The sequence below is a fragment of the Eleutherodactylus coqui genome, chromosome 7 (assembly GCF_035609145.1).
Source record: "Eleutherodactylus coqui strain aEleCoq1 chromosome 7, aEleCoq1.hap1, whole genome shotgun sequence".
Classification (NCBI taxonomy): Eukaryota; Metazoa; Chordata; class Amphibia; order Anura; family Eleutherodactylidae; genus Eleutherodactylus; species Eleutherodactylus coqui.
This window is the reverse complement of record NC_089843.1, coordinates 225,089,532-225,116,628: the sequence shown is the minus strand read 5'-3', so window position 1 is coordinate 225,116,628 and position 27,097 is coordinate 225,089,532. Positions and strand designations below refer to the sequence as shown.

Here is a 27,097-nt window from a genome sequence, read left to right as displayed (position 1 = left end):
CAGTGAAAGTCTGCCATGTTTGGGCACTCTGATTTCTTCATGGTTCATGTCTTGGGTCGCCTACAACCCACCTATGCACCCTACCCAAGTCAGTCAGTGTCTTTGTGCCAGACAGGTAAAACACCGCTATGGGAAGTCTGTGTGCACCCACAGCAGAGTGCAGATGGCTTTCCCCTTGCGGTGTCGATTGAGCTATCTGACACCAACACAGAATGAATAGTGTGAGGGGACCCAGATTGTCCATTGCTATGTAACTCGCGGCACCTTGGGTACCACAGTGTGTTTGCTGGGACCGAGCCGAACCAAGGGCCCGCTCACATACTTCCCACACAGGCTACAGCGGGTCCTGGTCATGGTTTCTTGGCCTTGTAAGGCCACCTCCTCCTCCTGCTTGGGGTCAGTGGATCAGCACTGGGCATCATGTATTTGCTCTCGTGTTACCAAAGTTATCTGATACACTGGTTTGGGCCAAAGAAGAGGAGCGTTACTGCATTAATGAGACGTTCAATGCTGTACTAGCATCGAAGTCCGCTTCATGCCCACGATTGCTGAGTGTGTGGGCTGAGGCCTATGTCCTGGGGTAACTGCAACTGCGCCAGGTTGGGCCTGTGGAACTTTTTCCTGGCTAATCCAGTCTTTGGAGCGGTGAAAGAAAACGGAACTGATTTACTGAGACCTTCGCAGCTGAACTAGCATCGAAGTCCGCTTCATGCCCACGATTGCTGAGGGTGTGGGCTGAGGCCTATGTCCCGGGGGGAACTGCAACTGCGCCAGGTTCGGCCTGTGGAACTTTTTCCTGGCTAATCCAGTCATTGGAGCGGTGAAAGAAAACGGAACTGATTTACTGAGACCTTCGCAGCTGAACTAGCATCGAAGTCCGCTTCATGCCCGCGATTGCTTTGGGTTTGTGCAGAGGCCTATGTCCTCGGCGCAGTGAAAGTCTGCCATGTTTGGGCACTCTGATTTCTTCATGGTTCATGTCTTGGGTCGCCTAGGACCCTCCTATGCTGTGGGTGCACACAGACTTCCCATTGCGGTGATTTACCTGTCTGGCACAAAGACACTGACTGACTTGGGTAGGGGGCAGAGTGCAGATGGCTTTCCCCTTGCGGTGTCAATTGAGCTATCCGTCACCAACACAGAATGAATCGTGTGTGGGCACATGGATTCCCCATTGCTATGTAACTCGCGGTACCTTGGGTCACACAAGATGGAGGCTGCGAACGAGCTTGACCCTGGGCCCGCTCACGTGAAGATCGAACGTCAATTTCTCATCAATTCTCAACAGCATTGTGGGCTATCACCCACCCCTTTCGAAGAGGGTCGCTGCCTGGCCCTGCCAACCCTCTGCAGTGTGTGCCTCCGGTTCCTCCTCATCACAGACGCACTTGGAAATAGACATGAGGGTGGTGTAGCTATGAAGCGAGCGTGTGGCATGTTGGCAGGGAAACTTTTGTGTGCGCTGCGGACGCAGGGTCGTGCGGGGGGTTGGGCAGCATGTAACCCAGGAGAAGAGGCAGCAGTGTGACCCCCAGGCAGTGATTGTGCTTGGTTGCAGGTAGTGTGGTGCTTTGCTAAGGTGTGCCTTGCTAATTAGGGTTTGTCCAAAGTAAAAATTGTTAGGGGGGGCAGACTTTTGCACCTATTGTGGCTTAATAGTGGGACCTGGGAGCCTGAGATGCAGCCCTGCATGCTGCCCCTGCCCTGCCCTATTTGTTTCTGTGGTGTTTCCATGGATTTCGGATGTTTTCTGGTTTTTCACAAGTGAAGACCTATCCGGAGCATCGGTCATATACAAAAATGCTTGAGTCGCCCATTGACTTCAATGGGGTTCGTTACTCGAAACGAGCTCTCGAGCATCGTGAAAAGTTTGACTCGAGCAACTAGCACCCGAGCATTTTGGTGCTCGCTCACCTCTCCTTTACCCCCCATATCCAATCTCTGCCCCAAACATTCCACATGCACCTCAGAAATATTGCTAGAATACGTCCGTTCCTAACCATGGACACGCTAAAGACACTCGTGGTTGCCCTCATCCACTCCCGGCTTAACTACTGCAACTCGCTACTCATCGGCCTCCCCCGCACTAGACTCGCTCCACTCCAATCCAATCCATACTAAATGCAGCAGCTAGGCTCATTTTTCTATCCAGTCGTTACTCAGACGCCTCTGCATTATGCCAGTCGCTGCATTGGCTGCCCATCCACTGCAGAACCAAATTTAAACTCCTCTACCTCACTCACAAAGCTCTGCATGGCGCTGCACCACCGTACATCGCCTCCCTACTGTCAGTACACCACCCAACCTGCTCACTCCGATCCGCTAACACCCTCAGACTAAACGCCCCTGTAATACGAACCTCACATGGTCGCCTACAGGACTTCACCAGAGCAGCACCCATCCTCTGGAATGCTCTACCCCAAGGCATCCGGACAATTCCCGATGCACGAAATTTCAGATGTGCCTTAAAAACGCACCTCTTCAGGGAAGCATACCAAATCTCCTGACCTAGTCCCTCGCCCCTCCCTATGGTGCCCCACCCTGTTTGCCTTCTGATAAATGATCTGTACATGAAATCCCCTATTGCCTGTGTTCCCCACCCCCTGCACCTCCTGTACCACCCCCAACCCATTTGTGTCTAACCCAAGGTACCTCACATTGTAATTGTTGTATTGTTTTGCATTTATCCATGCCTGAAAGCGCTGCGGAATAAGTTGGCGCTATACAAATAAAGATTGTTATTATTATCTCTAATCATGAACCCTCAAGAAATATCTACGAAATTTGCTAAAGTGACTCAAAAAATTGTTTCATTTATTTTATCCTATTGGTCTGCGAATCCTGTGGATCAATTTTCTAATCTTCACTTACTTGTTTCCTGCTTTCCAGAAAAATTGCATAAGGAGATTGATCAAGTCATTGGCCGAAATCGCAGCCCAACATTACAAGACAGGAACCTTATGCCTTACACTGAAGCAGTGATTCATGAAATGCAAAGATTCACAGATCTATTACCATTAGGTGTCCCGAGAAAAACTGTAAATGAGGTCAAGCTGAAGGGGTACACTTTACCTAAGGTACATGTAGATATCAACAATCATGTGCCAAATCCAACCCATAAGTCAATATGACTCATTACTGAAAACAGGGCAGTTTTTGAAAAGTTTGACCAATAGGTTTAGCACCAATACGCCCCTCTCCCCAAGTATGCCTAAAGGCCCATTAAAGGGGTTGTCCCGTGCCGAAACTGTTTTTTTTTTTTTTCAATAGCCCCCCCGTTCGGCGCGAGACAAACCCGATGCAGGGGTTTAAAAAAAACAAACGGATAGTACTTACCCGAATCCCTGCGCTCCGGTGACTTCTTACTTACCTTGCGAAGATGGCCGCCGGGATCTTCACCCTCGGTGGACCGCAGGTCTTCTGTGCGGTCCATTGCCGATTCCAGCCTCCTGATTGGCTGGAATCGGCACACGTGATGGGGCGGAGCTACGAGGAGCAGCTCTCTGGCACGGGCGGCCCCATTCAGAAGGGAGAAGACCGGACTGCGCAAGCGCATCTAATCGGGCGATTAGACGCTGAAGATTAGACGGCACCATGGAGACGGGGACGCCAGCAACGGAACAGGTAAGTGAATAACTTCTGTATGGCTCATATTTAATGCACGATGTATATTACAAAGTGCATTAATATGGCCATACAGAAGTGTATAACCCCACTTTGTTTCGCGGGACAACCCCTTTAAGACACAATGATTATCGCTCAAAAGATGTGTTTTGAGCGACTTTTGAGCGATAATCGTTGCGTCATTTACATCATAAGATGATTGCTCAAATGTTGAGCGATCACCTTGCGCTCGGGAAGATGCAGCGGACAAGCGGGGGGCGCTTGTTCTCTGCATCCAGTTGTTCCCCGCGCCGAGCGCTCTGAGTGGAGGATGTAGAAGACACGCCGGGTATCCCCCCGTGTCTTCTGCATCCAGTTGTTCCCTGCTTGTAGTTCCCAGCTGTTATACAGCTGAGCGCTCTGAGCAGAGGATGCAGAAGACAAGCTGGATGGCCCCGCTTGTCTTCTGCATCCAGCTGTTTTCTCATGGAGCGCCCGGCTGTTTTACAGACGAGCGCTCCGTGTGGGGTATAGAGAACGCAGCTTGACCGCTGCATTCTTCATAGCCTGCCTATCATCAGGGAGCCGGATACAGCTGAAACAATAGTATCAGCTGTATCCCGTTATGAATCACTGATAAGGCTCATCGTTGTCTTTCAGCACGCTGCAGGACAACGATGAGCGATGGTTTAACGAAAACTGTGCGATGTCAGTGCAGTTACAACGATTATCGCTCAAAAGAAGGCTTTAAGCGCTTTTTTAGCAAAAATTGATGTGTCTAAATGGGCTTTAAGCATTATAAAAAACAAACAATTTCATTTAGTGGGACTAAATAAATATCAGAATAAGGGCTTCTATGCAGTAGTGTTTTTATGCTGCGATATCACTGCATTTTTTTAACGCAATTGTCATAGGGACTTTCTAATGTTAAAAACGCATCGCACAAAAATTGCAAAGCACCAACTTGCAATGCTATTTTAGCATTAGAAAATCCCATTGACAATTGCGTTAAAAAAACACAGCGATATCGCAGCGATAAAAAAAACGCTGCTGGGTAGAAGCCCAAAGGGCTCACACCCACTTGCGTTTTTTTAACGCTGCAATATCACCACATTTTTTTTAACCTGATTGTCAGTGGGATTTTCTAATGTTAAAAAAGCATTCGCACAAAAATTGCAAAGCACCAACTTGCAATGCGTTTTTAACATTAGAAAGTCCCATTGACAATTGCGTTAAAAAAATGCAACTGGGTGTTCACCCTTAGTGTTAAGAAAGTTTATTAAAAAAAATGAAAAATTTACACAGTTGAAAACAATTTAAAACTATTTCTTGATTTTATTTTGTAAAAGTGAAATAAAACCATATACAGAATCAGGGCGCATTCAGACCACCGTATATCGGCCAGGTATTCACGCCGGCCGATATACGGCGTCTCTATCTGCAGGGGGAGGAGGCTGGAAGAGACTGGGAGCAGTGCTCTGAGCTCCCACCCCCTCTCTGCCTCCTCTCCACCCTCTCTCCGCCCCTTTGCACTATTTGCAATGAGGGGAGGCGGGACGGGGCTAAGTTCCGAGAATTAGCTCCGCCCCCATCCCGCCTCTTCTAATTGAAAATAGTGCAGGGGGGTGGAGAGGAGGCAGAGAGGGGGCCGGAGCTCAGAGCATTGCTTCCGGCTCTTCCAGCCTCCTCCCCCTGCAGAGAGAGACGCCGTATATCGGCAGGCGTGAATACCCGGCCGATATACGTCGTCTGAATGCGCCCTCACTATAATCACCATGACCTGTATAATTACCACCATGCCATCACTGAACAAAACCCACTATACTATGACTAACATTACCAAATAATGATTGGATCACAGCACACGTAAACCCTGTATATCTCCAGGGAAGATATTCCACTCCAGAAGGTGCTCGCTCTCAAGAGTCCTGGATCCTGGACCGTATTCCAAATAGCAAAGGAGAGTAGATAAGAGCAGCACTCAGGGGTTGATTCCAGAAAAACTTTATTGCCCACAACGTTTCAACTCAGAAGAGTCTTGACTCTTGAGTCTTGACTCTTCTTGAGCACTTGACAAAGACTCTTCTGAGTTGAAACGTTGTGGGCAATAAAGTTTTTCTGGAATCAACCCCTGAGTGCTGCTCTTATCTACTCTCCATGACTAACATTACCAATATACAAGGGCCAAGTTACACTGCCACACAATGATGGCACATTGCCACAATGTTACAACTAAACATGTATCAATCTGCTCAGCTCCTCCTCTTCTATTACATGATGCCTGCAGTTTCCCTTTTGACCATTATTTATGAACTCGGCCTAGAAGTGGCTGCAGGCTGCCAGAGACGGAACACGTAGTTCCACATTTCCTTTATATAGAGTTATATGGCAGAAAAAAACGGTCTTGAATTTTATAAAGACAAGAAATGAATCAACACAAAAAAGTCTAAAACATGGTGGTGTTTAAAAGCAGCATATCCTTATGGTCCATCATGTGTTAATGTGGGTACTCATTATCAGAATTCGATAGTTGCCCAAGTTTGATCCTATTAATAGACATCTGCAGATTTTGTATAGTAAATCTCCCACAATATATTTAAAGGGGTTTTTCAGGGAAATGCTATTTATGATTTGTCTGCAACATAATGGTTGATTGATTGCCGTCCGCTGCTCAGGACTCGGGACAATGAGCGGATCAGGCACTGCTACACATAGGCGTTTGAAAAGGTAGCTGCTGCTCTGAGCCCTGTATATTGTCCATTGCTTGGAACTGCAGACAACTGTTATTAAAGTCACTGGGAGCAACATCTGCAGGTTCAAGCTGAGAAAAAGTCATCAACAGTATTTCCCTGGAAAATCCCTTTAAACGGGAAGTACAACTAGTAAGGCCAACCAAAATGGATTGTCAGAGCATAGTCTGATTAAACTGTACAATTGTACTTTACAGTGAAATAATAGTGATGACCTATTTTCAGAACATCAATAGTTGGTCAGCTGGGGTTCACGGCACAGAATCCAGGCTGATCAGCTGATTTCAGCTCTGATACACACTTTGTGTACAGAAGGAAAGCTGATGCGTCATTAAAGGGGTTGTCTCGCGGCAAACCTCAAAATTTTACCTTACCCCATTCCCCCTGTCACCCCCCTGGCATAAAATAGCAAATTAAAGCGGTTTTTAAACCGCTTGCTACTCACCGATCCGACGAAATAAGGACTTTAAAAAATCTTCTACCTAAGATGGCCGCCGGTCCTTTCCCAGGGATGCACTGCGGTTTTCTCCCATGGTGCACCGCGGGTCTTCTCCCATGGTGCACCATGGGCTCTGTGCATTCCATTGCCGATTCCAGCCTCCTGATTGGCTGGAATTGGCACACGTGATGGGGCGGAGCTACGCGATGACGTGTAGAAGGGGGCGGAGCCAGAACGCCGCTCGTGCCTGGACCGCACAGCGCAAGCGCGTCTAAAAAAGCAAGAAGACATCAGAATTAGACGGCACCATGGCGACGGGGACGCTAGCAACGGAGCAGGTAAGTGACTAACTTCTGTATGGCTCATATTTAATGCACGATGTACATTACAAAGTGCATTAATATGGCCATACAGAAGTGTATAACCCCACTTGCTGCCGCGGGACAACCCCTTTAAAGTCACTGGGAGTTGCATTTGCGGGTACAAGCATCAGCTACGACAGGGGGTTCAATACGGCAGTTTTTGTTCTGTACCCACTGTAAAATCTCTTTCTTGTTTCCTTCATTGGGGGACACAGCTTGACCATGCGTATATAGCAACTGCTGATTGGAGATGGACACTAAGTGGAAAATGAGTTGGTTCCTTGACTTTCTATATACCCCCTGCAGACATTTAGATAATCCGTTTTGTATGCAAGCAGTAGGAGTGACCCATAGGGCCTAATTAGAATATGCTATTGCGTAAACAAACTTAGGAAGGCACAAAGTGTGTAGCAGAGATGACAATAGGTGCCTAGTCAGCTGATCAGCCCAGGTTTTGACCAGTGGACCTCAGCTGATCAACTATTGATGATATGTCCTGAGAATAAGTCATCAACAGTGTTTTGCTAGAAAATCCCTTTAACTAGGTAGTTGGTAAGACCAACTAAAATGGATTGTTAGAGCATAGTCCCATATTATCTTTTCATTTAGAATTTTCTTGGATTTTTTTCAGGGCATTGATGTTTTCCCAATGTTGACTACTGTGCTTAAAGATCCTACTTGTTTCAAGAACCCAAAAGAATTCAACCCAGAAAACTTCCTCAACAAGAAAGGGGAATTTCAGAAGAATGATGCATTCATGCCTCTAGGTGCAGGTACATAAACCCACATCCATATTTTGTATTTTCAATATAGGCAATAGTGAAGTTAATAGCTATATGATATCCTAAAGGGTTTACAAAACTGCAGACAGACCTACCTAGAAGACAAGGAGCAGAGAGTGACTCGTGATCGAGAAAGGGAAGCTAGAGAGAGTTATTCTGGAGTTATGAATTGGAGTGTTTTAGTCATGCCATCTTCAGGGTGCGTTCACATGAGCACATAAACGGCGCATTTTTGCGACCAAACATATATACGTGACCATCTGAGGCGATGGTTTCGAATGTATTCGTTCACACGGGCGATTTTACGGCGCGTAAATACGGCAACCCGCGGAAAAACGGACATACGCGACCGAAATACGTGCCGCCTAATATTCGATGGCCGAAAAGACTGTTTGAAAAGTAGGAACAAACGAAAATACGCTTTCTAGCTCTGGTCGTGATCGGCGAAAAACGTTCTTTCCGGCGATTATACGCTGCGCACGTGCGAACGTAAATACGCCTACGCTCGTGTGAACACACCCTCATACAGGAATGAGCAAACATTTCCTTGCTGGCTTATCCTTTCTTCATGTCTGTCTATCTTATATCTCTTACTCCTATGGTCATACATGGCACCCACTTGCAGTAGTGCACTAAAAGAAGGCCTTTCTACACAGATGTAGAAACCTGGATTTTTTGTGCTCACTGTAAAATCTCTTTCTTGTTTCCTTCATTGGGGGACACAGCTTGACCATGCGTATATAGCAACTGCTGATTGGAGATGGACACTAAGTGGAAAATGAGTTGGTTCCTCTGACTTTCTATATACCCCCTGCAGGCATTTAGATAATCCATTTTGTATACAAGCAGTAGGGGTGACCCATAGGGCCTAATTAGAATGTGCTATTGCGTAAACAAACTTAGGAAGGCACTAGTGTGACAACAAAGAGTAACCCCAATCAGGGGAAAAACCAAAGCACAACAAAAAAAGACCCTTATAGTGTGGGTGCTATGTCCTCTAATGCAGGGGTCCCCAACTCCAGTCCTCAGGGACCACCAACAGGTCATATTTTCAGGATATCCTATAGTAAGAACACCTGTGGCAATGTGTGAGACACTGACAATAATTACATCACCTGTGCAACACTGAGGAAATCCTGAAAACATGACCTGTTGGCGGTCCCTGAGGACTGGAGTTGGGGAACCCTGCTCTAATGAACGAAACAAGAAAGATTATACGGTAAGTATAAAAAAATTGCTTTCTCGTTCGTATCATTGAGGTACACAGCTTGACCATGGGACGTTCCAGAGCAATCCCCCGGTGTGGGAGAACCTGCCAAAGACCTCTGAGAATGGTCCCTAGCCATTTGCAAAATCGTCTGGCTGAGGGCGGCATCTTCAGGTGCAAAAGTTTACAGTTTAAAATCTTGAAAAGGTATGCAGCGATGACCAAGTCGCAGCCATACAAACCATGATAGCAGATGCCCCATTCCACATTTCCTGCGAGGTCCTCAATGCCAGAGTAGAGTGATCCGTGATGTGAAAGTGCGGAATCTCATCCTTGGCTTGATATGCCTCTACCACTACAAAGCGTATCCATGGCAATATGGCCCCCTTGGATCCAACGAGACTACCTCTTGGCCCATCAGGCACCACAAACAGAAACCCAGAGCGCCTCAGGGCAGCCATCCTCGATAAATAAATCTGCAGCGCCCACAACAGATCTAACTTATGCAGGGCTTGTTCCTCTGCATGAACTGCATTGGGAAAAAAAGATGGTAGAACAATATCCGCATTGAGGTGGACGTTTGAAACCACCTTAGGCAAAAAGGATGAGTTGGGGCATAGCACCACCTTGTCCTGGTAAGACACTGAAAGGTCTGGTAAGGCAGCAAGTTCAGAAACCCAATGTAAAGAGGTGATTGCTACCAACAGGGTCATCTTCAGGGTCAAAAAATGCATGCATATTGATTCTAATGGTTCAAATGGATGTGACTGAAATGAATCCAACACAAAATTAAGGTTCCACAGCAGAATGGGAGACAAAAAGGTGGGGGAGCATGAGCCACACCCTGCAAAAAGGCACATACATCCGCCTTGGATACCAACGGACACCTGTCTCTTCAATGAGCTAAGGCTCAAGCCCAGGCTAGAGCCTCCTGTAAAAATGACAGGAGGTGAGACAAGAAAAAATTAAAGGGGTGCAGGTTACAGCCTTCATACCAACAAAAATAACTCCTCCAGACACGATATTAGACTCGGGCGGATGAGGGCTTTCTAGCCTTTATCACTGTGTGAATTACATGTTCAGAGAAATCACATTTTTTCAGCATCGTGGTCTCAATCGCCAAGCCGTCAAATGAAGTCGAGGTAAATTGGGATGAAAAGGGGGCCCTGCGAGAGTAGGGCGACTCGAGGTGGAAGGCGCCAAGGTGCGTTGTTCAGCAGCTCAATGAGATCTGGGTACCTTGCATGCCAGAGCCAATCTGGAGCCACCCGAATCACTAGGCAACCTTTCAACTTGATCTTTTTGTGCAGACGTGAGACCAAGCCATGAAAACTGGTAGCTTGTGATTGAACCTGGATGCCATTAGGTCATTGTCCAGGCTGCCGCGCTTCCAACATATTGCCTGGAAAACTTTCATGTGTAGTTCTCGTTCTCCCGGATTAACAGTCCTCTGACAGAGAAAGTTGACCACCTAATTGTCCACCCTGGGAATGTGAACTGCCGAGAGAGCAAACAGGTGAGTCTCGGCCCAGTTGAGGATCTTGCCCACTTCTCCCGTTACCCCTGCACTACAGGTTTCCCTTTGGTGGTTTACCTATGCCATTACTGTGGCATTGTCTGATTGAATCCACACCAGGCGACCCTCTAACTGAAGGGCAAAATAGTGGAGGGAACAAAGAATAGCTCGCAGCTCCAGGATGTTTATGGAAGTGCAGATTCCGGTGCAGCCCATGTCCCCCGGACTGACCAACCCTGCCATGTTCCCCCTTTACCCAAAAGGCTGGTATCTGCTGTCAACACCTGCCATAGAAGAGCCCAGAGGGAACAACTAAAGTTACGGGACTGTTCATCATCCGGGAGTGCACCCCGACCTGATGCTGATGCAAATTCGTTGGTGGAAGATAAACTCGGCCTGGTCCGTGTTGAACTCAAACTCCATAAAAAATTATGTTCTGACCCGGTATTAGGAAAGATTGATGGTAGTTGACTATCCACCCAAAATGGACAGCGTCTAGGGTGATATGCAGGCTCTCCAGATTGACTGAGCGAGACGGGGCCTTTATTAAGATGTCATCTAGGAATGGGATAGCCACTACTCCTCTGGAGTGGAGAAGGCCATCACAGAGGCTAGAACCTTGATGAAAGCCCAAGGGGCAGTGGCAAATCCAAAGGGAAGTGCTACAAACTGATAATGTTGCATGTGCACCACAAACCTCAGGAAGCGCTAATGCGCTTCACAGATGGGAATGTGGAGGCAAGCATCCTTGATATCTATGGATGCCAAAAACTCAAAAAAAACCCTGAAAAAAGGTCAGCTCCCATCACCCGGAGCACTCAAGTAGAACCTTTTAGATGCCGTCCATGACATCAGACCATCAGCAGGAGTCCTCCTACGACCTGGAAGAAACTGTGTCCCGAGCCTCTGGCCTGCCTTCAGCCTCATGGAACCAGGGATCTTGCCTTAAGGAATGCGCACCTGCGGGGACCGCGAAGGGAGCCACGCCGCCCTAGCCAAGGTGAGTGCACTGAGTGAGCCCTGCACATGGTGGGACTCAGGTGGAAATGCCAGGAAGGACGCCCCTAGCACAAACATAGGGGCTGTTATAGGGAATGGGGGTGGTGCAGGCGCTGCTAGTGTTTCCTACTCACCTGTCTTTCTCCCCCTTGAAGATTGCAAAGTACGGGTTCTCTCTGCTTCCAGCAGAGTCCCCCTACCCACTCCCCATGATCCCCAGGGTGGGTGAGGGGTGGCCCCAGGAGGACCCTGTAGCTGACGGGTCATGTGCTGGAACCCAGGCGTTCCACCTTGCGGTCGGCTGCCCATTTACCCTCCTTGTGTGAGAGATGCAGTGGTGGGGAAAAGAAGGAAGTGGAGTTACTCTGATGTGGAGACGAGCTGAGTGTAAATGCCAGTGGATGATGCCTTTTAGTAAATAGTGAGAGAGTTGCGTACATTTCTAGTCCTAGTGCTGCCAGATCAGTAACTGTGCAACCTGTTAGGGTTGGCCAGCATTGAACTGGAGAAGGAGAGAAGAAAAACCACTGTTCTAATGGCACAACCTTTTTGGACAGACGTACATAAGTTGGAATTTTTGAGGGAAAAAGTACTTTCTTTAAATGAAAGCCTGCAAATAAATGCACAGCGCTGTGAGGCAGGCACACCTTTTCTCAGTAGAGGAGAAAAGGCAGCTGCTAAATCAATCACAGAAAATGAAGATCTTACAATCCGCAGCGCCGATAAAGGAGGAGGTATCATTTCCAAGACCGCTCAACATACATTGAGGAAGCCATGAGAATCCTTTCTGATACAAGTTATTGCAGTCCTCTAACAACCGACCCTATAATCAATATACAGCAGGCTATTACACACCTCATACAGGTTGCATACCATAACCAAATCTTAACCAGAAAGGAATCCTAGAATGGTAGAGTTGGAAGGGACCTCCAGGGTCATCGGGTCCAACCCCCTGCTCAGTGCAGGATTCACTAAATCATCCCAGACATATATTTGTCCAGCCTTTGTTTGAACACTTCCATTGAAGGAGAACTCACCACCTCCCGTGGTAACCTGTTCCACTCATTGATCCCCTCACTGTCTAATATCTAATCTGTGTCTCCTCCCTTTCAGTTTCATCACATTACTTCTAGTCTTTTCTTGTGCAAATGAGAGTAGGGCTGATCCCTCTGCACTGTGACAGCCCTTCAGGTATTTGTAGACTGCTATTAAGTCTCCTCTCAGCCTTCTCTTCTGCTAAACATTCCCAGATCCTTTAACCGTTCCTCATAGGACATGATTTGCAGACCGCTCACCCTCTTGGTAACTCTTCTCTGAACTTGCTCCAGTTTGTCTATGTCTTTTCTAAAGTGGGGTGCCCAGAACTGGACCCAGTATTCCAGATGAGGTCTGACTAAGGAAGAGTAGAGGGGGATAATTACCTCATATGATCTAGACCAGGGTTCCCCAACTCCAGTCCTCAGGGACCGCCAACAGGTCATGTTTTCAGGATTTCCTCAGTGTTGCACAGGTGATGTAATTATTGTCAGTGCCTCAGACATTGCCACAGGTGTTCTTACTATAGGATATCCTGAAAACATGACCTGCTGGTGGTCCCTGAGGACTGGAGTTGGGGACCTCTGATCTAGACTCTATGCTTCTCTTAATACATCCCAGCATTGTGTTTGCCTTTTTGGCTGCTGCATCACATTGTTGACTCATGTTCATTCTATGATCTATTAGTATACCCAAGTCTTTTTCACATGTGCTGCTTAGCCCAATTCCTCCAGCTATTTATGACCACTCTTTGAGTATGATCACTCAGCCAGTTGTGAATCCACCTAACAGTTGCCTTGTCAATCCCATATTTGGTCATTTTTTCAATAAGTATGGTATGAGATACTTTGTCAAATGCTTTACTGAAGTCAAGATATACTATATCCCTCCCAGTGCTACTAATAAGCATAATTAACCAACCAAACAAAAAAACAAAATCTGACACAAGAACTTTCTATGACATAGTGACTAATAATACAGCATTAGGAAAAAAAGCATATATGTTGAGTTGGGAGAAAGAACTTAAGAGAGAGATATCGGAACTAGCATGGTCCAAAGCATTCACACTAACCGCCAAATCAACTAAAGGATTGGGCATACTGGAAACCCAAACTAAGTTATATATGAGATGGTAATATACCCCATCCTTGATATACAGTAGGTCAAAAACAGGTGACGGTCTGTGTTGGAGGGAGTGTGGAGGCAGGGGAACGCTTTCCCATATCTTTTGGTTTTGCCCTAAACTGAAAATATATTGGGATAAGGTACTTAAACACATAGAAGACATAATAAACATCCAATTACCCAGAGAGGCACCGTTGATACTACTATTGGTGGGAACTGAAGAGTTGCCAAAACCAATTAGACCTCTTCTGGCACACTCAATAATGACGGCAAAAACCATAGTAGCAAAACATTGGAGGAAATCAGACCCTCCGGGAATAGAGGAGTTCAGGAACCGTATGGCAGACCAGTATGTAAACGAAAAATGGCTTGCACTTCGCAGCAATTCGTCTAAACAATTTGATTCTCAATGGGAGATGTGGAGACCCAAAGAATAAATGTTGTTAAATGTCATAAGCTCACAGATGCCAGGTTACACTGTTACAAGTTTTAGTTAAGTGTTTCAGTACAGCATGATTAGTCAAGGATAACCAACCAAGGAGATACCCCGTATTTACAATACTAGTAATCTCGCTTGATACCTTCACGAACACGATAACTCCCTTAAACAAGACTGGTAATTACTAGATATGTACGTGATGCTCTTGTTAAATATGGACAATATGCTCATGATGTATTGTAAGGTTTTGTATGCTTTTTCTTTGTCTGTTTACTTTCCATTTCTGTAAAAATTATTTGAAAATCTAATAAAAACCGATTACTCAAAAAAAAAAAAAGATATACTATATCCACCGCATTTCCCTGATCAACCCAGTCGGTGATTCTGTCATAGAAGGAAATTAGATTCGTCTGGCATGGCTTGAGTATTGAGTAATACCACTCCATCAACCTCTTCTGAGTGGCACAGGAGGACTGTCGTCCACTTGTCCATTTCCTACAGACACGAAGCTAAAAACGGATTATCTGAGTGCCTGCAAGGGATATATACTAAGTGGAAGCAGCCAGCTTGTTTTCCACTTAGTATCCATCTTCAGTCAGCAGCTGCTATATACCCATTGGTCAAGCTATGCCCCCAATGATATGAACAAGAAACAACAAATTGCACACTTAGTCATGTCGCCTAATATGTCCAGTTCTGGGGAGAAAAAGCTGCTTACAGTGTGCTCATTCTGATTGGCTGGTCTGTACAACAATAGGAATCACTTGCTCTCTTCCTATACAAGAGTATCTGGGCGGAAGGATTGAGCTACTGTGACCACCGACACGAGACATCTTAGGTGGTCATTCCAGGGGGCATCAAAAAAACACCAGGGGCACCATAACATGTATGAAATAGCAGTATCTAGATAAAGTGCTCTTTCCTTAAATGATTCTGATTGAAAAGTTGCCATTTTGCCAGATATAACAGAGAAACGGTATATTCAGTTGTGAGGGAAACTGTTTAACCCCTTAATGACACGGCCCATTTTGGGCTTAAGGACACAACGATTTTTGGAGGATTTTCTTCTCCATTTATCAAGTCATAACTTTTTTATTTTTCCGTCGATGCGGCCGTATAAGGGTTTGTGTTTTGCGTGGCGAGCTGTAGTTTTTATCGGTGCCACTTTTGGGTACATAGACTATATTGTAAAACTTTTATTTATTTATTTTTTGATCGCAGGGAGAGAAAACGCATCAATTCTGCCATAGATATTTTTTTTTCTACAGCGTTAATCATGCAGCATAAATTACACAATCCATTTTTCTGCGGACCGGTACGGTTACAACGATACCAAAATTCTTACTTTTTTTAGGTTTTCCCACTTTTCTGCAATAAAAACCCTTTTTTGGAAATTCTTTTTTTCTAAATCGCTGCATTCAAAGTCCTATAACTTTTTTCTTTTCTTTATGTACGGAGCTCTATGAGGGCTTATTTTTTGCGAGATGAGCTGTAGTTTTTATTGGTACCATGTTGGGGTACATACGGCTTTTTTGATCACTTTTATTGCGTTTTTAGGGAGGCAAAATGCTAAAAATTAGCATTTTGCCTCAGTTTTTTAGCGGGTTTTTTTACACTTTTTTTCCATTCAAAAGCATGTGCAGCTTATGGTACGCGTCGTTACGGACGCGACAATACCAAATATGTGGGGTTTTATTTTTTTTCTAATGCTAATATGAGAAAAAGCATAAAAAAGGGTTTTTTACTTTTTTTAAATTCATTTTTAAAATCTTTTTTTTTTTTTTACACAATGTGTGTCCCCCTGTGGGACTTGCAGCACAGCCCTGATGATTGCTGTGATAAGGCGATCTCAGGCACTGGCAACACAGGACGCCAGTGTCTGGCGTCCTGTTGCCATGGCAACAGGCCGGGCTCTCTGCGATTATATCGCGAGAGCCCGGCAACTTCACAGAGGGAGCGCGCTGGGTGAGTGAGTGCTGCCTCTAATTGGCTCAGCGCAGAGCTGTCATTCAGCTGAGAGCTGCCCCTGAGCCAATCAGAGGCAGCACTCACTCACCCATTCATGAATTCATGAATGGGTGTGAGTGAGGGCTGCCTCTGATTGGTCAGGCTGTGACCAATCAGAGGCAGCTCATTCAGCAGGCGGGGATTTTAAATCCCCGGCATCTGAATACTACTCACAGCTGTTCAGAGCAGTTCAGGAGAACTGCCAGCTGGCCGCGCTGAACTCCGTCTGCCGGGACCAGGTGAGTATATATATTTTTTTTATTTTTACACATTTCTGGATGAATTGCAGGGAAGGGCTTATATATTTAAGTCCTTCCCGACAATTCATCCCGCGATCGCCGGCAGCCCATTGCTTTCAATGGAGCCGGCTGTATTGCCGGCTCCATTGAATTCAATGGTCAGTGCTCGTTTAATCGAGACGAGTACCGCGTGGTGCTCGTCTCGAGTAACGAGCATCTCGAGCACCCTAATACTCGAACGAGCATCAAGCTCGGACAAGTATGCTCGCTCATCTCTGGACCTAATGTTTTGCTAAACGGTTCTGTTATCCTAAAATGGCCTTTGTGGGAGTAAACAAACCTGCTCAAGTACTAATATAAAAAGTTGTAATGGAATGTTAACTATGGAAATATTTTCTATTCTTACTTAGGAAAGAGGATTTGTCTCGGGGAGGCTTTGGTACGGATGGAGGTATTCCTCTTTCTTGTCACTATCGTGCAAAATTTTGACTTGAAATCCCCAGTACCTCTGGAAGAACTTGACATTACTCCAATTGTATCCGGATTGGGGAGCTTTCCTAAACCCTATAAAATGGCTCTTATATCCCGTTGAAAAGAACATTAGACATCTGTTGGCTAATTTAAAAGTTTGAGCTGCTTTGTTGAAATTTTTTGTACGTACTACTTTGACACCGCTGTATGCTAAGTTTAATTTGTAGTTCAAATGGAATATGTTACCAAGAGGCTGAAAAGTTATGATAGATGAATAGATTAATATAATTTCAATGTAATACAATAAAAATTCTTTAATCCAATGATCTGTAATTCCTAACTGTCCAATACAGCCCGAAATATATTGCTACTCGGGGAATGCTTTACTGTCTGCAATATCATGTTCCCAACGTGGAAATAGACTTTACTTACCAAGATTTGAGTAGCGACATCAGGAAAATTCCAGAAAGTAATTGTCACGTCACAGTTAGCACACTGTCAAGTATTTGCCAGCACACCCTTGTTTCTGTAAGTTCTATCCTGACTAGCCAGAGTTAGCATCTCCTGTGTGTATTAGTCCAGGTTAATTAGTCCTACAGCTGTCAGCAAGGTATGGCTGGTGATTGACATTTGTGTCAACCAATCAGCTTCTCCCCCTTCCCTATATAATCCAGCTCTTCCTCACTGGGAGTGGCTGATGATTTTCATTGTTTGTTCCCTGTTTGTTTCTATTGTTTGTCTGGTAATCTACTGTCCTTGTTTTATTATTGTCTTTCTCTGTCTTGTTCCTTTGTTGACAGCACTCTTGTTCCCCTCGGACCCCCATCCTGTCCTTGTGCAAGAAAGTGGGGTTGTCCCTTTCGGGACGGGTGCTCCGCTTCAAGGTGGGTTCAGTCTGAGGGGTTTAGAGAGCCCCGCTCTATCCATTTTCTCACTTTTCTGCACATCCTTCATCTAGCCATCCATATAACTAGTATCCCCATCCGTTCTGGCTGCCCTCGTATCAGATTCCCGTTGGCAGTCCAGGACGAATGTAATAGAATTATTAGCCCAATAAAATCGCGCTAGACGCAGAGGTCTCCAAAATCCCCTACGGTCCCCTAAAAGATTGCATAATCCAGAGTTTTTGAAAAAGTGGTAGCATGAGGCCACTCAGTCATCTTTGAGGCTTATTAACTTATTGTTAGAAGAAGAGAAATCCACTTTGACTACTTACCAAAAAAGACGTGAGGATCAGATTGAATCTGCAAAAACTTTTCTCTCAGACCCTGAATTTCTTATCAATGAGAAAACTCTCCACTCTAATATAGAAAAATTTACCAACCAGATTAAAGAGAGAAAACACCAGTGTTCAGTCGTGATCTACAAGATTTCAAAGAAAACAGAGTATACGTGGAACAAAAATCTGGTTCGGATACAGATATTAGCTCGTCCGATCAGGATTTCTCGGAGAGTGATAATATACTTTCCAACCGACTACCTCAGAGACGGAACCGAGGCCGCTTCCTATCACGCAATAGGGGAAGAGGGAGAAGACCTCAAGAGGGAGGATTCTCTGAACCACCCATCTCTCATTATTTTTTGAGGGGCAGACGGGATCCAACAGCCCCACAATGACGTTAGGGACAATTGGGAATTCCCATTCCCCTGCCTTGTACTCCACACTAGAACAATTGGGTCAAGTCATGACTAATGACTTTGACCACTTTTGTGGCAGTACCATAGACTCAGAGGACAAACTTCAAATTGTCAATTTGTCAGATTATAGGCTCACTAGACAGGAGATGGGCCTGTTGGAGAGGGGGCTGTCCTTCGTCCCCCCGACCCGGTTCGACCCGTTCGTGTGGGCGAAGGACATCTCCCTCTTCACTCGCAAATTACGATAGAAAGAATACTTTGCTGTAAAAAACAAGGAAGAAATGAGTGAATTAGGCCTGGAATTGTCAGACCTCCAAGGTATCCAAACATTACAAGACCTGGAGGAAGAGAATCTTAGACCTATTGGGACTGGGCAATTCACAGACCTCAAACCTTCTAGCAGAGCTAATCCACCTTCTCTAACCTGTCCAGCGATTGACATTTTTGAAAAATTAGTCCTGAAAGACCTCAAAACATTAAAGATCTCTCAAAAAACACGTCCATACCTCACGTATGGAGAACCCCAGGCATTAAAAAATTTGGAAAGCAATAATCATCAAACCGGCCGATAAAGGCGGAAACATAGTGGTCATGAATAGAGAACAGTACGTGACTATGTGCCAACAGATCCTATGCGATACTTCCACTTATGGAATTTTAACAAGTGATCCAACTGAGAATTTCTTATGTGATCTGAATAAGATTCTATTACGGGCTCTAGACCGGGGATGCATTAACTACAAGGAATATCAATTTATATATTCCAAGAAACCTACTGTGGCAACTAGAGATGAGCGAGCACCAAAATGCTCAGGTGCTCGTTGCTCGAGTCAAACTTTCCGCGATGCTCGAGAGTTTGTTTCGAGTAACGAACCCCATTGAAGTCAATGGGCGACTCGAGCATTTTTGTATATGACCGATGCTCGCTAAGGTTTTCATTTGTGAAAATCTGCAAAACCTACGAAAGTGATGGAAACGACACAGAAACGGATAAGGCAGGCGAGGGGCAACATGCAGGGCTGAATCTCAGGTTCCCAGGTCTCACTATTAAGCCACAATAGCGGCAAGAGTGCCCCCCCCCCTAACAATTTTTACTTTGAACAAACCCTCATTAGCAAGGCACACTTCTGCCTCTGCACACAATCACTGCCTGCGGGACACACCGCTGCCTCTTCTCCTGGGTTACATGCTGCCCAACCCCCTGCACGACCCTGCCTCTGCAGCACACACAAAAGTGTCCCTGCGCAGCCTTCACCTGCCCTCATGCTACACGCTGGCCTCATAGCCACACCACCCTCATGTCTGTTTTTAAGTGCATCTGTCATGAGGAGGAACCGGAGGCACACACTGCAGAGGGCTGGCAGGGCCAGGTAGCAATCTTCTTTAAAAGGGGGGAGCGATAGCCCACAATGCTGTTGAGAATTGATAATACATTGACGTTCGATCTTCATTCCAATCCTGTGCCACCTCCGTCAGGAGCTGCAAACGTGGGCATAAAGGGGACTCAGCTGCCAGCCCAGCATTTCTACACATCTCCACAATGCAGCAATACTCGGTGTGGGAAGTATGTGAGCGGGCCCTGGGTCTGCCTCTGTCCCAGCAAACCCCTTGTGTGGCCCAAGGTGCTGCGAGTGACATAGCAATGGGGAATCCATGTGTCCACACACTACTCATTCTGTTTGGGTGTCGGATACCTCATCGACAACGCAAGGGGTAAACCATCTGCACTCTGCACCCTACCCAAGTCTGTCAGTGTTTTGGGGACAGACAGGTAAAACACCTCAATGGGAAGTCTGTATGCACCCACAGCATGGGTGGCTAGCAGGAACCCACAGACGGTACATAAAGAAATCCCATTGCAGTGCCCCGGATAGTTGAGGTAACGTTAGAGAAAAGACATGTTGGCTTCGGCCCACACTCCATGCCCTAGACAGTCTGGGTTTTTTAAAAGTTCCAGTGTTAAGGACCGCTACACATGACCGGTCACATTAACCTTTAAAGCCTTGGGTTCCAAATCAATTCGTATCCGGTGCACCAAGGAGGCCAAGAACTAAACAAAAAGTCAGTTTCCAGTTCTCCTCAGATACGTAGAGAGAGCCCCGGCAAGTATACAGCTCACTCTGCTTAAGGCGTACGTACTCTGAGCGGTTATTGACTTGGTATAGTTCTAATACAGGAAAGGAATGCGTCATTAGTCACGGGGTTAGTCTCATTGGGTTAAAAAAAACATTACAGCATAGTGTGAGAATATATATGAAATGTCCTTCGAATGTTTATTCCTCCCGGACGTTATCTCGTCCTCCCTTGTGAGTTTGGATGGTCGCAGCATCTTATTCACGCGATTCGCTCTTTTCCCAGAGCTTAGGGCGTGGGGGAGTCTCTTCTGATAACTGGTTGTTCCAGGCTTGGTTCTCGGAAGAATAAAAACAAATCATTAGACATTGCACCGAATCTCATGCTCTAAAGTTATTTCTGCTTGAATTATTGTTTCACTATGCACAAGCTTATTTACATCTTATAATGCTCCATTTTGTATCTAGCGGCCATTTTGAGACAGATTCTTCCATTTTATGAGACTGTACCTTCTCACCTGGCAGGTACAACTCCACTATGGGAAGTCTGTGTGCACCCACAACATGCGTGGCTAGCAGGAACCCACAGACGGTACATAAAGAAATCCCATTGTAGTGCCCCGGATAGCTGAGGTAACGTGAGAGTAAAGACATGTAGGCTTCGGCCCACACACCATGACCTAGTCAGTCTGGTTTTTTTGGGGGCCATATAGGTAGAACACCGTGAGGGGAAGACTTAATGAACCCATAGTATACACAGACCCCTGTAATATTTCTGTAGCAAAGGTATAAGCTGACTCCAGTAGCAGTTATGTTGCAGAAGTCTAGGGAGACCCCAGTAACATTTCTGTAGTAACAGTATAGACAGACCCCTGTAACATTTCATTAGCAGAAGTATAGGCAGACCCCTGTAACTTTTTTGTAGCTGAAGTATAGGCAGACCCCTGTAACATTTAGGCGCCAGAAGTATAGGCAGACCCCTGTAACATTTTAGTAGCAGAAGTATACACAGACCCCCTAGTAACATTTATGTAGCAGCAGTATTGGCAGACCCCTATAACATTTCTGTAGCAGCAGTAAAAGCAGACCCCTGTAACATTTGTGTAGCAGCAGTATATGCAGACCCCTGTAACATTTCAGTAGCAGCAGTACAGGCAGAGCCCAGTATTTGTAACATTTCTGTTGTAACAGTATAGACAGAGCCGAGTAACATTTCTGTAGTAACAGTATGGGCAGACCCCTGTAACATTTCTGTAGCAGCAGTATTAGCAGACCCCTGTAACATTTATGTAGCAGAAGCACAGGCAGACCCCTGTAACATGTCTGTGGTAGAAGTATAGGCAGACGCCAGTAACATTTCTGTAGCAGCAGTATAAGCAGACCCCTGAAACATTTATGTAGCAGAAGCATAAGCAGACCCCAATAGCATTTTTGTAGCAGCAGTATAGGCAGACCCTAGTACCATTTCTGTAGAAGTAAAGGCAGACCCCAGTAACATGTCTGTCGCCTCAGTAAAAGCAGACCCCTGTAACATTTATGTAGCAGAAGCATAGGAAGACCCCAGTACCATTTCTGTAGCAGAAGTATAGGCAGACCCCAGTAACATCCTTGTGGCAGCAGTATAGGCAGATCCCTGTAAAATTTACGTGGCAGCAGTATAAGCAGACCCCAGTAACATTTTTGTAGCAGCAGTACAGGCAGAGCCCAGTATTTGTAACATTTCAGTAGTAACAGTATAGACAGACCCCAGTAACATTTCTGTTGTAACAGTATAGACAGAGCCGAGTAACATTTCTGTAGTAACAGTATGGGAAGACCCCCGTAACATTTCTGTAGCAGCAGTATAAGCAGACCCCTGTAACATTTATGTAGCAGAAGCATAGGCAGACCCCTGTAACATTTCTGTAGTAGAAGTATAGGCAGACCCCAGTAACATTTCTGTAGCAGCAGTATAAGCAGACCCCTGAAACATTTATGTAGCAGAAGCATAGGCAGACCCCAGTACCATTTTTGTAGCAGCAGTCTAAGCAGACCCCAGTACCATTTCTGTAGAAGTAAAGGCAGACCCCAGTAACATGTCTGTCGCCTCAGTATAAGCAGACCACTAACATTTATGTAGCAGAAGCATAGGAAGACCCCAGTACTATTTTTGTAGCAGAAGTATACGCAGACCCCTGTAACATTTCTGTAGTAACAGTATAGACAGATCCCAAGGGGAATCACAGTGGTATAGAAATCTATATATACTAGGCCAGAAGCCCTTCACAGATATAGATATAAAACTTAATGACTTTTATTAAATAAAAATTAAAATCGTGGGCTAACATATAACACTCACAAACATCGAACTATCACAAACAACATATACAGTAGAGTATACAAAACCAACCCTGGTAGATTGGTTGTATAAGGTAGCTCGTCCCCTATGATATTTAGGGAGGCTACTATCATGGGATTTGTTCACTTTGAGATATTATTGAGACGTAGTAGTTGTACAAATACAAAGCTTAGAGGTACCGCTGTTACCAATAGATGATATAGGATCTTGAATAATAGTCGGACCTTAGTCTGGTCCAGTGCTTTCAAGATATACACCCAAGTCCAATACTGGGGTTATGGGTGTTAATCTTTAAATAATTATGCGGTACAGCGGATGATTTAGAAATACTCGATCGTGGCGGAGTGTTAGTTGATCGAGAAAGGTGCTAGAGAGGTGCTCGACGTGTTTCCCTGTCCTGGTTGGGGACAGTTCATCAGGAGCGGAGGTGATAATTACCACAAGCTGATGTAAGATAGTCGTACTACTAAACGATGGTCACCAGGGTTAGGTGACTAGCAGAACATATGATAGTCTCCACTGGTTTTGCGGTGGTGTCCAATCATGGACATCGCCACTAGAGATGAGCGAGCACCAAAATGCTCGGGTGCTCGTTACTCGGGACGAACTTTTCGCGATGCTCGAGGGTTCGTTTCGAATAACGAACCCCATTGAAGTCAATGGGCGACCCGAGCATTTTTGTATATCGCCGATGCTCTCTAAGGTTTTCATTTGTGAAAATCTGGGCAATTCAAGAAAGTTATGGGAACGACACAGCAACGGATAGGGCAGGCGAGGGGCTACATGTTGGGCTGCATCTCAAGTTCCCAGGTCCCACTATTAAGCCACAATACCGGCAAGAGTGGGTCCCCCCCCTTTCAACAACTTTTACTTCTGAAAAGCCCTCATTAGCAATGCATACCTTAGCTAAGCACCACACTACCTCCAGCAAAGCACAATCACTGCCTGCATGACACTCCGCTGCCACTTCTCCTGGGTTACATGCTGCCCAACCCCCCCACACGACCCAGCGTCTGCTGCACACACCAAAGTGTCCCTGCGCAGCCTTCAGCTACACATGCCATACCACCCTCATGTCTATTTATAAGTGTGTCTGCCAGAGGAAAAGCAGGCACACACTGCAGAGGGTTGGCATGGCTAGTGAGCGACCCTCCCATAAAAGGGGCGGGGCGATAGTCCACAATGCTTTACAGAAGCAATGAGAAATCCAATCCTGTGCCACCTCCATCTGGAGCTGCACACGTGGGCATAGCAATGGGGAACCTATGTGCCACACACTATTCATTCTGTCAAGGTGTCTGCATGCCCCAGTCAGACCGCGTTTTTTTATAAATAGTCACAGGCAGGTACAACTCCGCAATGGGAATTCCGTGTGCACCCACAGCATGGGTGGCTCCCTGGAACCCACCCACTGTACATAAATGTATCCCATTGCATTGCCCATCACAGCTGAGGTAATGTCGTGCTTAATGCAGGTGGGCTTCGGCCCACACTGCATGCCCCAGTCAGACTGGGGTTCTTTAGAAGTGGACACATGCAGTTACAACTCCCTGTGGACCCACAGCATGGGTGGCTCCCTGGAACCCACCGGCGGTACATAAATATATCCCATTGCATTGCCCATCACAGCTGAGGTAATGTTGTGCTTAATGCAGGTGGGCTAAAAATTAATTTGATTACACTGTAGGCGAGGGCCCCCAAAAATTGGTGTACCAACAGTACTAATGTACCTGAGAAAAATTGCCCATGCCCAACCAAGAGGGCAGGTGAAACACATTAATCGCTTTGGTTAATGTGGCTTAATTGGTAACTGGGCCTGGAGGCAGCCCAGTAAAAATAAAAATTGGTTGAGGTGAAAGTTTCAACGCTTTAATGAGCATTGAAACGTCTAAAAATTGTTTCGAAAAAGTATATGACTGAGCCTTGTGGGCCTAAGAAAAATTGCCCGTTCGGCGTGATTACGTGAGGTTTCAGGAGGAGGAGCAGGCGGAGGAGGAGGGATATTATACACAGATTGATGAAGCAAAAAGGTCCCCATTTTTGATGGTGATAGAGAAGGATGCTTCCATCCGCGGGTGCAGCCTACGTATTGTTTAGGTACCGCTGCTGTCCGCTGGTGGAGAAGAGAAGTCTGGGGAAATCCAGGCTTTGTTCATCTTGATGTGTAAGCCTGTCGGCACTGTCGGTTGACAGGTGGGTACGCTTATCCGTGATGATTCCCCAAGCCGCACTAAACACCCTCTCTGACAAGACGCTAGCCGCAGGACAAGCAAGCACCTCTAGGGCATACAGCGCAAGTTCAGGCCACGTGTCCAGCTTCCACACCCAGTAGTTGTAGGGGGCAGAGGCGTCACCGAGGACGGTCGTGCGATCTGCTACGTACTCCCTCACCATCCTTTTACAGTGCTCCCGCCAACTCAGCCTTGACTGGGGACCGGTGACACAGTCTTGCTGGGGAGCCACAAAGCTGTCAAAGGCCTTGGATAATGTTCCCCTGCCTGCGCTGTGCATGCTGCCTGATCTCTGCGCCTCCCCTGCTACCTGGGCCGCGGAAATGCGCCTTCGGCCACTAGCGCTGTCGGATGGGAAGTTTACCATCAGTTTGTCCACCAGCGCCCTGTGGTATAGCATCATTCTCGTACCCCTTTCCTCTTCGGGAATGAGAGTGGAAAGGCTCTCCTTATACCATGGGTCGAGCAGTGTGTACACCCAGTAATCCGTAGTGGCCAGAATGCGTGTAACGCGAGGGTCGCGAGAAAGGCATCCTAACATGAAGTCAGCCATGTGTGCCAGGGTACCTGTACGCAACACATGGCTGTCCTCACTCGGAAGATCACTTTCAGGATACTCCTCCTCCTCCTCCTCCTCCTCCTCTGGCCATACACGCTGAAAGGATGACAGGCAAGCTGCATCTGTACCCTCAGCAGTGGGCCAAGCTGTCTCTTCCCCCTCCTCCTCATACTCCTCCCCCTCCTCCTCAACGCGCTGAGATATAGACATGAGGGTGCTCTGACTATCCAGCGACATACTGTCTGTCCCCGCCTCCGTTTCCGATTCCAAAGCGTCTGCCTTTATGCTTTGCAGGGAACTTCTCAAGAGGCATAGCAGAGGAATGGTGACGCTAATGATTGCAGCATCCCCACTCAGCATCTGGGTAGACTCCTCAAAGTTTCCAAGGACCTGGCAGATGGCTGCCAACCAGGCCCACTCTTCTGTAAATAATTGAGGAGGCTGACTCCCACTACGCCGCCCATGTTGGAGTTGGTATTCCACTATAGCTCTACGCTGCTCATAGAGCCTGGCCAACATGTGGAGCGTAGAGTTCCACTGTGTGGGCACGTCGCACAGCAATCGGTGCACTGGCAGATGAAACCGATGTTGCAGGGTTTGCAGGGTGGCAGCGTCCGTCTTGGAGTTGCGGAAATGTGCGCTGACCCGGCGCACCTTTCCAAGCAGGTATGACAACTGTGGGTAGCTTTTCAGAAAGCGCTGAACCACCAAATTAAAGACATGGGCCAGGCATGGCACGTGCGTGAGGCTGCCGAGCTGCAGAGCCGCCACCAGGTTACGGCCGTTGTCACACACGACCATGCCCGGTTGGAGGCACAGCGGCGCAAGCCAGCGGTCGGTCTGCTCTGTCAGACCCTGCAGCAGTTCGTGGGCCGTGTGCCTCTTCTCTCCTAAGCTGAGTAGCTTCAGCACGGCCTGCTGACGCTTGCCCACCGCTGAGCTGCCATGCCGCGCGACACCGACTGCTGGCGACGTGCTGCTGCTGACACATCTTGATTGCGAGACAGAGGTTGCGTAGGAGGAGGAGGGTGGTTTAGTGGAGGAAGCATACACCACCGCAGATAGCACCACCGAGCTGGGGCACGCAATTCGTGGGGTGGGTAGGACGTGAGCGGTCCCAGGCTCTGACTCTGTCCCAGCCTCCACTAAATTCACCCAATGTGCCGTCAGGGAGATACAGTGGCCCTGCCCGCCTGTGCTTGTCCACGTGTCTGTTGTTAAGTGGACCTTGGCAGTAACCGCGTTGGTGAGGGCACGTACAATGTTGCGGGAGACGTGGTCGTGC

The 27,097-nt window shown here is 46.6% G+C and overlaps 1 protein-coding gene across 1 annotated transcript in view; it reads left to right on the top strand.

The window, feature by feature from the left end:
* Positions 1–17,285, top strand: part of LOC136573222 (cytochrome P450 2G1-like) — a 40,774-nt gene extending 23,489 nt beyond the window's left edge. Inside the window, exons 7-9 of the mRNA XM_066574507.1 lie at positions 2,890–3,077; positions 7,786–7,927; positions 16,914–17,285. Coding sequence (XP_066430604.1) covers positions 2,890–3,077; positions 7,786–7,927; positions 16,914–17,095 — 512 coding nt within the window. The 3' untranslated portion in view covers positions 17,096–17,285. The remainder of the gene's footprint in view (positions 1–2,889; positions 3,078–7,785; positions 7,928–16,913) is intronic.
* The last annotated feature ends 9,812 nt before the right edge of the window (positions 17,286–27,097 follow it).